This window comes from Rhincodon typus, chromosome 18 (assembly GCF_021869965.1).
Source record: "Rhincodon typus isolate 14 chromosome 18, sRhiTyp1.1, whole genome shotgun sequence".
Taxonomy (NCBI): domain Eukaryota; kingdom Metazoa; phylum Chordata; class Chondrichthyes; order Orectolobiformes; family Rhincodontidae; genus Rhincodon; species Rhincodon typus.
In genome coordinates, this window is record NC_063349.1 from 32,610,959 (window position 1) to 32,623,345 (window position 12,387).

The 12,387-nt window shown below is 38.7% G+C and overlaps 1 protein-coding gene across 1 annotated transcript in view; it reads right to left on the reverse strand.

Annotated features, from left to right (window-relative positions):
• Positions 1-5,242: 5,242 nt before the first annotated feature.
• Positions 5,243-12,387, reverse strand: part of cttnbp2 (cortactin binding protein 2) — a 134,807-nt gene continuing 127,662 nt past the window's right edge. Inside the window, exons 23-25 of the mRNA XM_020525427.2 lie at positions 9,004-9,133; positions 7,143-7,250; positions 5,243-6,341 (exon numbers count right to left, since the gene is read on the reverse strand). Of these exons, the coding sequence (XP_020381016.2) occupies positions 6,114-6,341; positions 7,143-7,250; positions 9,004-9,133 (466 nt within the window). The 3' untranslated portion in view covers positions 5,243-6,113. The remainder of the gene's footprint in view (positions 6,342-7,142; positions 7,251-9,003; positions 9,134-12,387) is intronic.

Here is a 12,387-nt window from a genome sequence, read left to right on the forward strand (position 1 = left end):
CCTTTACTCTCCCCAGTACCTTTTTGAACATCTCCCATTGTTCTGCTGTAGATTTACCCTCAAGTAGCTGTTCCCAGTCTATTTTAGCCAGATCCTGTCTTATTTTAACAAAATTTCCCTTACCCCATCCAAAACCCTTTTTTGAAGACCACATTTCTCCTTTTCCATAACAAGCTTAAAACATATGGTGTTCTCGCCATTATCATCTGTCTAGCTTCAATTCCCAGAATTAGGTCCAGAACTGCACCGTCCCTTGTGGGGTTGACGTAACAAGCTCTCTGTAAACATTTAAGGAAATCTGCTCCTTCTAATCTCTTTTAAGCCATAACTATACCAATTAATGTTAGGGTAGTTGGAAAACTCTAATATAATCACCCTATTGTTAATTTAACATGCCTTTGTGAATTGACTACATATTTGCTCCTTAATTGTTCGCTGATTGGGGTCTCAACAGTGTGACTGCCCCCTTTTTATTGCAATGTTCTACACACAAGCCTCATTTGACTACCATTTCCAAGATATCTTCCCTCTTCCTGCAGTAACTGACAGCCCTACTAATAATGCAATACCACATCCAATTTTGCACCCTGCCCTATCCTGCCTGATTATCCTATACCCCAGAATGTTAAGTTCCAGTCTTGTCCCTGCCTCAACCACATCTTTGTGATGGCAACATCATCACGTTTCAATCCATACCCTTAACTCGTCTGTTTTACCTCTAATACTCTTGGCATCAGAGGCCATCCAGCCTCACCTGACTCTGTCCAGGCACCGCATGGTTGAACTTGCTCTCTCTTGGTTACTTTTCTAAGATATGCTCTATTGCTATTTAAATAATGCACTGTAACCCTTGCCCCTGCTGAACTAGTTTAAACTCCTCGCAACAGCACCAGCAAAACCTCTTGTAAGGATGTTGGTCCCATTCTAGTCCATTTGCAAGTCATCCTGGTAAACCAACGAATGGCTGTTGCCAACTTTGTTAACTTGAAACAGGTAGTGCCCGCACATTTCATTCTGTCTGCAAAAAACAAGGTGCTGTTTACTAATATATATAGTTTCCAGTACATGCAAGCTTCGACAGAATGTGCATCATTTCTTTCTGCAGTACTCAAGACTGGATAATCTTTTCCAGTGATGTGGATTTGAGAATTCTTGCCTAGGACTCTAGGATAAGTCCCCTGCTATAATTTAAACAGGGTGACAAGATCTTTTATAGACACCTAGAAGAGCAGATAGATCTCACAGTAATGTCTAAATGAAAGACAGCACCCCTAACAATGGTTTCACCCAGGACTTTGTGCTCAATTTTCTGAAGTGTGCTGGAGCGTAGGTTTGACATGGTGGTTGGGGAAGATCGATGCTAGACATACAAAAAAAAATTCAACCATCCACTCTCTTATTAGACTTGATATAAAAACCTGTTCCTAAGCATACTTTAAGAATTCTGCAATCTTTGTACTTGTTACAGTGAATTTATTCCAGTTATTCAGGTAATTCGAAGAAACCAGCAGGTCTCCAATTTCTGTACTTTTCAACAATTTGCGGAATTATTTTCTTTTCTACCTCCATCTATCTGGGGTTCTAATATAGTCCCATAGTGATTACCCCTTATTTTTCCTCCTCATTCAACCAATATGGCTTAATTTTACATTCATTCCTGCATCCTAACTGTCCTCACAGCTGCAAGGTTTTTTTAAAATCAATATTGCAGTCTTTGTTTTTAATCCCACTGCACCCCATTTGAAAATCCCATATTCAAGAATGCTGAGCTGCCTTTCCTAAGCTTCTTTAAGACATTTGTTTTAGTAATGGCTATTATCCAGCTATATCTTTATAATTTAGATAAATGACTTAGATAAAAGTATCAAACAAAATTTTAGGTGACAATATAGAAAAGTAATCTATGAAGAGGACATGAAGCTCCAAAGGATACAGACATAAAATTAGAAATGCTCAGATTATCATTTGTTGTGAGGAGAACTAAATTCAAAACTAGGGACGTTATGCATCAGGGCGCTGGTGAAACTACGTCTGGAGAGTATTGATCTCCTTATTTAAGAACTTAATGTGTTGGAAACAGAGGGAGAACATTTACTTGACTAATTTCTGGAATGTATGGGTTGTTGTATAAAGAAAGGTTGGAATAGACTGAGCTCGTAAGAGGTGACGTGAGTGAAATATAAAAGATCTTGATGGTCTTGACAGAGTGGATATGAACTGATGTTTCCTCCTATGGGAGACTCTCTAATTAGAGGTCACATTAAAAATGAGAAGTCACTCATTTAAGAAAAGAGAGGTTTTTGAAATCACAAAGGGTTGTGTGTATTTGGAACTCTCTTCATCAAACGGCTTTGAATATTTTAGAAATAGATTCTTGATTAGCTAGTGGTGAAAGGTTATCCAGCTAGGTGGACATATGGAGTAATCAGGTCAGTCATGACCGTATTGAATAATGGAACAGGCTCAATGTCTCACTTCTGCTCCTAAATCATACAATTAATTGTAATAGTCCCAAATGTCTTATTTGTTCACCTGACAACAGTGCTGAGCTGGACGAACACAGCAGGCCAAGCAGCATCAGAGGAGCAGAAGGAGAAGGGTCCCAACACAAAACATCAACTTGCCTGCTCCTCTGATGCTGCCTGGCCTGCTGTGTTCCTCCAGCTCAACGCTCTGTTGTCTCTGACCCAGTGTCTGCAGTTCTTGCTATCTCTTACTGGTTCACCTATCTTGTTCATTAGACTTTTGTTGAAGTCATTGAGAACATCTTTTGTTACTTGATTTCTGAACTTTGTTTCTTTGACATTGCACATGCACTCGCTAATTTTTTCTCTATGCTCAGTTCCCATTCACCTGCCAGGCTGATTTAAAATCTCACAAACAGCATTAACAAGCATTCTTGAAAAGACACTGGTCCCAGACTATTGAGGCACAACTTGGCTTGTATGCAAAGCTTTCTACTGGTCCAAAAACAAAAAATTCCACTGCCCCCAAAAATGTAACGTTTTCCCTCCTGAACCATCTCTCCACCTGTATGTCCTTCCATTTCTGTGCTTGGGAGTATGCAGCACTGGAAGTAATCTGGAGATTGCCACCTCTGAGACTTTAAATTTTAAATTCATAGCTCCCTGAGAACTACTTTTAGGATCTTACCCATCTTTCATTCTATAACATGAATCCCAATGTGGGTATTGATATCTGACTGGTCATACTCATCCTTCAGAGCACTCTGCAGCTGTTCAGAGAAATCCTTGACCATGATAACCTGAGAGGCAACAGATCATCTTTGTTTTCCAACTGCAGCCATAAAAATGTCTGTCTGCTCCATTACTATGGAGTCTCCAACCACTAATACTTGCCTGACCTCCTTCCTTTCTTCATACACAGCTGAACTAATTGTCAATAGTACTGCAGATTTGGTTCTGGCTGTATTCCTCAGGGGAACCATTCTCTTCACTTGTTCTTAGAATTGCCTCCTTGATGCCCTGGAGGTTGCTTACTGTCTCCAAGCCTGCACACCCTTCAACTGCAGCATGGGCAACATCCAGAAAGGTGTTATCTACCCTCAGAGATGCACCACAATTACAACATTTGCTACTCAAAGTTCTGAAAACAAGAGCTCAACCTCCTGCAACTGACAGTTCTCTGCAAATGGTTGTACAGGAGATAAAATGTTTTAAGATTGTTACATCTTTTATTTTTGCTTAACCTTTTGATTTTCTTTTCCTTTTTCCCTAAATTCCCTTTTTCCTTCCTGACTTTATTAAAATTAGTTTTGACATTTAATTCAACCACTCTACTGTATTGAGTCAGGAAAATATGGCACAATCGTGAAGCTGATGTGTGTGTGTGCGTGTGTGCACATGCATATTTGGCTGGGGTGGTGCATTTGCTTATTTGGGTGGGGGGGGGGTTGGTGTGTGTGCGTGCGTGTATATTTGGGTGGGGTATTTATAGTAGTGATGCATGTATTTGGGTGGGGTTAGTGGTAGCAAGTGTGTAGGAGAGAGACTGTGTGTGTGTGTGTGAGAGAGAGAGATGTAGTGAGATGAGCAGATAGGTGGAGATGGAGACTGGAGAGACAGCGAGAGCGAGAGACACAAAAAGGGTAAGTAATAAAGGAGATAGTGGGTAGTAGTCCAGGATAGAACAAAAGCTGAATAAGTGATGAGAAAGAAAATGGGTGAGCTGTGCTGAACGTAACCCATGTAATGAGATAATGGTCCTTAGGAGTGCATGAGCATCAGTAGCATATATAGTACAACTGAAATGATATAGAGCAGATTAGGAGAATGTGGGAATAGGTGACTGTGCTAAAATCAACCTATTTCATAAGACCAGATGTGGTGTGGTCTAAAAAGAAATGAAAGATGCAATCAAGCTTTAAAGTTAATGAACTTGATGTTGAGTCTCAGAGGCTGCAGGGCCCCAAGTGAAAAGTGAAATGTTGTACTTCGAGCTTGCACTGAGGCCCACTGGAACATTGCAGCAGGCCTGCGACAGAAACGTTGACCAGAGAACATGGTGTGTTGGTGTGGCAGGCAACTGGTAGCTCAGGCTCATTTTTGCAGACAGAATGTAGGTGTTCTACAGAAGTGGTCACCCAGCTTGCGTTTCAGCTCCCCAGTGGAGAGAAGACCACACTGTGAACAGCAAATACAGTAAACTAGATTGAATGAGTACAGGTAAATCATTGCTTCACCTAGAAGGTATGTCTGGGGCTTTTCGGGGTGAGGAGGGAGATGTTATACCAATGTGATAATATGAGAAGGGAAGAAAGGGTTTGGGGATAAACCAGGTGAAAGTGAGAGTAGGGTGAAAATCAGAAGGGAAATTGACTAATTTTTTTCAATTGGGGACAACGATGATGTCACTGATCAGAGAAAGTAGTGGATGGGGATCCAGAATAGGACTGGAACAAGGAATGTTCCACATACTTCACAGGCATAACTTGGGTCCATGCTGGTACCCATAGCCATACCTTTGACCAGAGGCAATTCAGATGAACTGAAAGAGGAGTTGCTTAAAGTGAGGATGAGCTCAGCCAGGCAGAGGAGGGCGGTTTTCATTAGACAGTTTGATTCACTCCTACAGCAAACTGTGGCCCATCAGTAATTCAAAAATATTTTTACTTTAATGTATCTCCAGTTGATGTGGAACCTTAGGGATCTAAAGCACAAAATAGTTCTGGGTCATTTTCTATGAAGAAAACCATGACAGAGCACAAATGAAATTCAGTCAATACATACAACAGAATTAAATTCTTATCAAAGACTTTAAGTTCAAAATGAACACTCAGATCACTCATTATTTGTAACTCACTGCTAATTTTTATGACAAGTAAAGCAAGAAAGCATTTTTAAAAGCATGCTAATTCTTTCATCTATTTCTTTTCATACCTTAACTCTAGCAAATTTCCTTGCATTTATTTTAAAAATAAGTATAAGATTTTGTAAAGAGAAATTCAGTATCTTTACCCAGACATGCACTAAGAAATGAGTGCAACTGCAGATTTATGACTAATCATGCATATGACATTTTCCGAAAAATACACACAGAATTCCATTAAAACATTTAATATGGCTTCTTGTTTTGAAGGAAAAAAAAAATCAGCATTTCATTGACATTTATTGCCACATTCTATTCACTGAATAACATCCAATGAAGAGATTTTTTTATATTAAAACTGTAATTACATTTGCAGATACTGTACATATCATGCCATGGATACGAACTATGTACCACATGGTTCTTCTCACTTCATAATATATTTACTTCTGTGGAAAAATCCTGAACAACAACATATTAACAACAATTGCAAATGCTTATATGTGCAACAAACCATTTGCTATTTGTATAAATTCTCTCTCTTCTCTTGGGGGGGAAAAAAAAAGCCATCTCTAGGTACACAATCCAAGTATTCAATAAAACAAAAAAGGTAACAACTAAAAACTAGTGCTTTGTCATAGCACCAACAACATTCAATGTACAGTCGCTGTGGTCCCAAATAAACATATAACAATAAAGGAGAATTTTACATTTTAATATATTACAGATCTGTAGTTCATACACAATGTTAAATCGAAGACTTTAAAAAAAGGCTTCAAACAGAATTATTTTTTATTGGCTTCATGTAGAGTTTTGCAGAGGTTCCAAACCTCCTTAGTTGTGTTGTTATTTGATTCCGAATGCCTTGTATTACTGTTGCTGCGGTGAATACGTTCTGTGTTATTCAGAAGTACAGGTAGATGCGACTTCATTTTTGAGATGCCTGATCTGTTTGTTTTTTTAGTGCTGCTACTTGACGTGGATGTGCCATTTTTTACAGGACAGTCCGAAACCTGTAGAATGAACAAGCTATAAATATATTCAGAATAAAACAATTTTACTATACATCTCCAAATGTAATGCATGGTCATGTTATTTATTACCCATATCTTTATCTGCAAAAAATTGCTTAATTGTCACGAGTATATATTTTCTCAAACAATTGGTTGAACAAAGTAAATTCTCTATTTTTTACAGCCTCAGTGATGATAGATTGGTGCAGTGGCGTGGGATCTGGTATGGGAAAGGGTAGAATGATGTAGTAGGGATCAGGGTCACAAATGAAACATTTTGTAAAGACGTCTTAAAATCTTAAAATTAAAAGCAAATGGTGCAAGGATCTTTTTTTAAAAAACAGTGGACATTATGGCCATCAACTTCCTCAGCACTCCCCAGGTCACTGTGCAGGAGATCATTAACTACCAAGTTTCCATCAGTGGTTTTCCATTTCTCACGACCAGGAGATGCACAAAGAGTTATGCAGCTTTCATTGTACTCTCACTCTTTGGAAAGCAAATAAGTCTCCTGCAAGCTATCCCATATCATCCAGTCAAGACTGGGAAGTTACTGTAAAACAATTCTGCAATGGAGTGAATGCTTTGTGAAAATAACACTTGAATACAACACAAAGTCTGCACTTCATAAAGGTAAAGCATGCTGTCTATTTTACAACTTGCCTGCAAGGGATCAACGGTCTCAATGTGTCACTTGGGGAATTACTTTCTACTGAATTTCTATTAGCTAGTGTATATGTATCAAACAGCTGCCATAACAGTGCTGAGCAAAAAAGCTCCGAGGTTCCAAACTTATATTACCTTTGGTACTGGTAACTGAGCAGCATGATGATTTTTCAGCATATTTAGGGATGACTGATCATGCTGAGAATCAGGTATCAGAAAGGAAAGATCTTTTGACATATCAATCTGTGTCATGGAAAAAATATCAATTTTAAAATTTACAGCAATTGCAACGGCAGGTATATACTTCAACATATGACCTCCAATGTTAAACAATCTAATGAAATGAAAATTGCACTCAACTCAGTGGATTTGAGAAACATTTCCTTGATAAATTAGAGGAAATTGTGGCTGGAATTTATTTAAAGAATAAATGCCCAACACAAACTTCTTTTAATTCTTTTTAAGGAGGCTATGACTGTTTCACTGAGCAACTTGAACATTCTGTTTAGTCAAGAAAATCAATATTAACAACACATTATATTCAAACAATTTTCATCTATAACCTAAAAAAGTTTGAAAACACTTTCCTTCCATATGTATACTAAACATATGTTACTTCCTGTAATAATATAAATTGATTTATGTACATAGATGAACCATAGCAGTTGTATGAAAGTGAATGCATATTAAAGTTTAAGCAGCCAAAACTAACACTGGGAGCCAACTCTGCCTAGCTTGACAGTGGAAAAGAGAAAAACCAGCAAGCAAGACAGATGTAATTATATCATCATATCCTCAGAATGCCCCAAAATTATTTCAGAAGAATGGCCAATGTGACAAATTTAAAGACACATCAATTTGTACATGGCAAGAACTTGCAAATACCAGCTGAGACGAATGATCAGTTAAATAATGTTTTTGGCATTGGTGGTTAAAGAAGGGATTCTGTTGTCAAGAACAGAAGAATATTACCTGCTGTTTGAATAGACTCCAGAAATTACAAAGCAAGGAAGAAACCATGTGGCATGCTATGCCAAAGGTAAGACTATCCAAATGATCCTACTTCATCACTTTTTCTACAGTACTTTTTCCCCATTGAGTATTTATCCATTCTTTCAAAAGTTATCATTGAATCAGTTTCCATCATTCTTTCAGGCTCAGCATTTCATACGTGAACAACTTGCTGTCTAAACAAAAATTAATGTACCCACCACTTCTTTAGCTAATCACCTTAATTTTTAATTATTCCATGATTCCTTAATTTTTCCATGATACGTTGGTCACTGAAGTCAGATTTTCCCAATTTATTCTATCAAAACCACTCATGATTGTGAACACCTCTATTAAATCTCCTCTGAACTTCCCTTGGTCTATGGAGAACAACTATGGCTTCTTCACTCGTCACGTAACTAAAATCGCCCATCATTAATGCCGTATTAGTAAACCTCTTGTGCACCCTCAAAGACCTTGATATTCTTCCTAAAATCTGATTTGCCAACAGCATACACAATATTGTAGCTAAAGAATGAATGCATACTATGATGGTTTTAGATAACTGCCTTCCTTTTCTACTGTCATACTTCTGATAATTAACCAATGATCGATTATGCCTTTTTAACAGACTTCTCAACTTGTACTGCCATCTTCAAAGATCTGTGTACACATACACCCGGTCAATCTGTTCCTGCACCTTTTTAATCTTTTGTATCTAGTTTAAGTAGCAAACAGGGGACCAGTTTTAACCTATTGTACAAGAGACAGTACCTCCATCAGCGTGCCACACATTCATTGCTGCGTTGAATAGGCTTATGCATTAAAGATTTTAATTGGGACTGAAATCCAAACCATCCTGAGAAGTGCTAGTATTATGAACTGAGCCAAGGAGACAAAAGTCTGAATCATTCAATTCCTTTGCTACAATTGATGTTAGGTGGTCAAATCAAACAGGTTACCAATACGGCCATCATCATGCAGTCAATTTGAACAGTTCTCTCACCTTGCTTATATCAGACTCAGACTTGCTTAAGCACATACTCTGGAGCTCCTCGATTATGTCAACACCTTCATCATACAGAGCCAACCCTTGTTCTAGATCTGCAGTCTTCAGTGGACCACTCTCAAAGGAACTTGAATGTTTAAAAAAATGTTGTTATTTGGAAAGTTGAAAATTCTCACTCAAAAATACCTACTTCTGCTTTTAATTTGCATATTCATTTTATTTTGAAAAGTCACTCAGATGATCTTTAATTTACAATCATAAATGATAGCCAATGAATGAATTGCCTAAATATTGCTGGTCAGTCACGTGAAAGAAAACAAATTTTTTTATTCATTCATGGGACGTCGGCATCACTGGCCTGACCAGCATTCACTGCCCATCCTTAATTGCCTACAGGGCAGTTAAGAGTCAACCACATTGTTGTGGGTCTGGAGTCACATGTAGGCCAGACCAAGTAAGGATGGCAGATTTCCTTCGCTAAAGGACATTAACAAATCAGATGGGTTTTTCCGACAAGTGGCAACGGTTTCATGGTGTTACAACGGGGAATAGCTGAACCCTTCTGATAATTAAACTAAAACACAAGCCCCAATCTGTTACGACAGGAGTAGGGGTTTCCCTCTGATAATTACCCCTGAAATACCCAGAGAAGCTCACCTTTTCCCCCCATAATTTATTAAAAAAAGAAAATCCCTGATCTCCACTTTACAAGTAACAAAAAGCAATTTATTTATTTAACCCAACAATTAACAAAATTACTAACAAATCAACATATCCCCTTAAACTACTAACTACTCCCTATCTTGTCTAAATTGTACCGGAATGCTGTTTAAACAAACACAAGTCCCACTTAATAAACCCAACTAGTAAGAGAACAATGAATTATAATTATTATTAATAAATTAATCTCTCCAAATGCGTACGGATTGTCTCCTGGAATATTCTGTCATCTCCAATCTCTTCACAAACACCTTTCTTCTGCTAATTCTGCTGTCAGGGATGTTTTATCTCTTATAATTTCTTCAATGAGGACTTTGAGCGAAAATACCATGATACCTTTGATTAATTAGATGGGCTTTCTCTGAGAGCTAACTCTGGCAGGTGGCAGATGACTCTCTCTTTCAGATGGCAGTTAGCTCTCTCCGATTTTCCAAATGCCCTTGTCTTATATGCCCGTAATGACATAATCAAAATCTTATCACATGATTGCTTTCAGATTGTTAATACCATCAGATTTAAATTCAATTGGCTTTCTGTATCTAGGTGCTTTGTTTAAATTAATTGGCCAAATTCAAACTTGTTGTCTTGGAAAAAAATGCTGCTTGGCTGTTCTATACAAAATGTCTCTATTTGAGCACTCTCTGTGCACCTGCATTTGTAAACTTCCAAGCACAGACAAAACACAAGCTCTTAAAGGGACCATGACACTCTTTGCCCCATGATCATTTTTACCAACTAATTCAAACTTTCTGCCTTCCAATTCACAAACACTCTACCCAACTTCATAACAAAGGTCATCATTCGACTCCTAATTCCAGATTTCTATTGAATTCCAATTCCACCATCTGCCAGGCCAGGATTCAAACATGGATCCCCAGAACACTGTCAGAGTCTCTGAATTGTCAGGTTTACCAATAATACCACTAGGCCATCACCTCCCCGAACTGCAGTCTCTACCATCACTACCTGTAGTTCCAGACCACAAAATACAAGTAAAAATACATATTGCTACAGCAACATTTCACCTGCACCACGATGACAGAAATGGATATCTCCTTCCACTCTGAGTCAAAGCCTTAACCAAAACCTAAAACTATCCCCATGCAACAGCCCTAACAACTGGATAACCCACTTCCATCTTACTCACTCACTCACTTACTCACTGCTATCTATCTATCCTCTATCTTCTCCGCCCCCTCCAAATTCTAGCCAAGGAAGGTGACCTTTCCTCCAGCAAGAGGACCCTCAGCACATTGAGATTGTCTAGACACAAGCTGGGGTTGCCTGACCAAACTCCCCAGACCAATGGGTCCCTTTGCGGAGAAGGCTCCCTTCACCCTATCTGTGGAGCCGGGGAGTTCAGTGTGTTCCAGTGAGAGGGAGAAGAAAATTGGAATAAAGGCCCATGAGGACAACAGTTAAAATGTTATTTAAGCAGTTTGTTTGTGCACAATGTTGTGCAAATAGTTCTTTATTTTGTAAACTCTTGCTTTTCACCATTCATGCAACAGTATCTCTCTCTGTTTAGGCTCTAGATACTTTGTTGTACCTGCAGCATCCCTCCTTGGACATCAATGAGGTGCAATGGCTGGGGTTGCATAATGGTGAAAAATACATCATATGGCAGCAGGAGTAGCAAACTGGATTGGCTCACTTCTACACTCTACCCTTACCCCACCATCTACACTGCCTGCTGTTTAGCTGCATGGGTACACAGGAGTGTACATCTGAGGGAGCTCCCCAGCATGACAGCGACGTGAAGGTGCAACACAAAGACAGTCAGTGTTGCAGGAGGGTAAGGGAGTGGAGGCCCTGCATGCCTATGTGGTCTACATATCACGTGTGGTGGCTGGTGTTATTCCCACATGAATGCCTAGTGAATGGTTTCAGATGCAGCCCCCTCCCTCAGTGCACCTACCCTCTCCACTGCAGGCTCATTTGCAACTATTCTTGACATGTGGCACTAACCATATCCTTCACATCGGAACAACATCTTTTGGTTGGAGATGCGGTGGGTTTCAATGATTCTATCCTGAATAGGCCTTTTGCCCTAAACACCTTAATCCCTGACTTTACTCATTACCTTTGGCATACATTTATATTTTATTCACATACCATTACAAAGAGAAAGTAAATACATGCAACATTTACTGAGTTGATTTTAAAATGAATAACCATTATGAACAGGATGAGACATCACAGGGTTATTCACAGCACCAAACTACAGATGCTGCTGGAAGCCTCATAAGACAACTTTAAAAGCTATCGAACAAGTTATCCTGTAAAATAAACTTACATATTTTCCCAAAAAAATAAGTGAAGTTGACCTACTCCCTGGGCAGCAATCAGTGTCAAACCTCAACAAACAAATGCTAACTTTGCTATGCATGAGAACACTGGGGTCCTCTTTATTATTTCAACAACACAGCCTTGTAGTTAAAGGTCATCTCCTCAAACTATATCAAATAGCATTCGCACCACTCTGAACCCAACCTCTGACCCTTCAAAGATAAGAACAATAATTATTCAGCATATTGAGCAGACTTATATAATTACTGCAGAACTTCAAAGATGAGACCGACCAAATAATTCACTTGTGACTTCAAGAAGACACCTGTTAATTTCATTTAAAACCAAAGTATGACCGAAACAGATATTTAT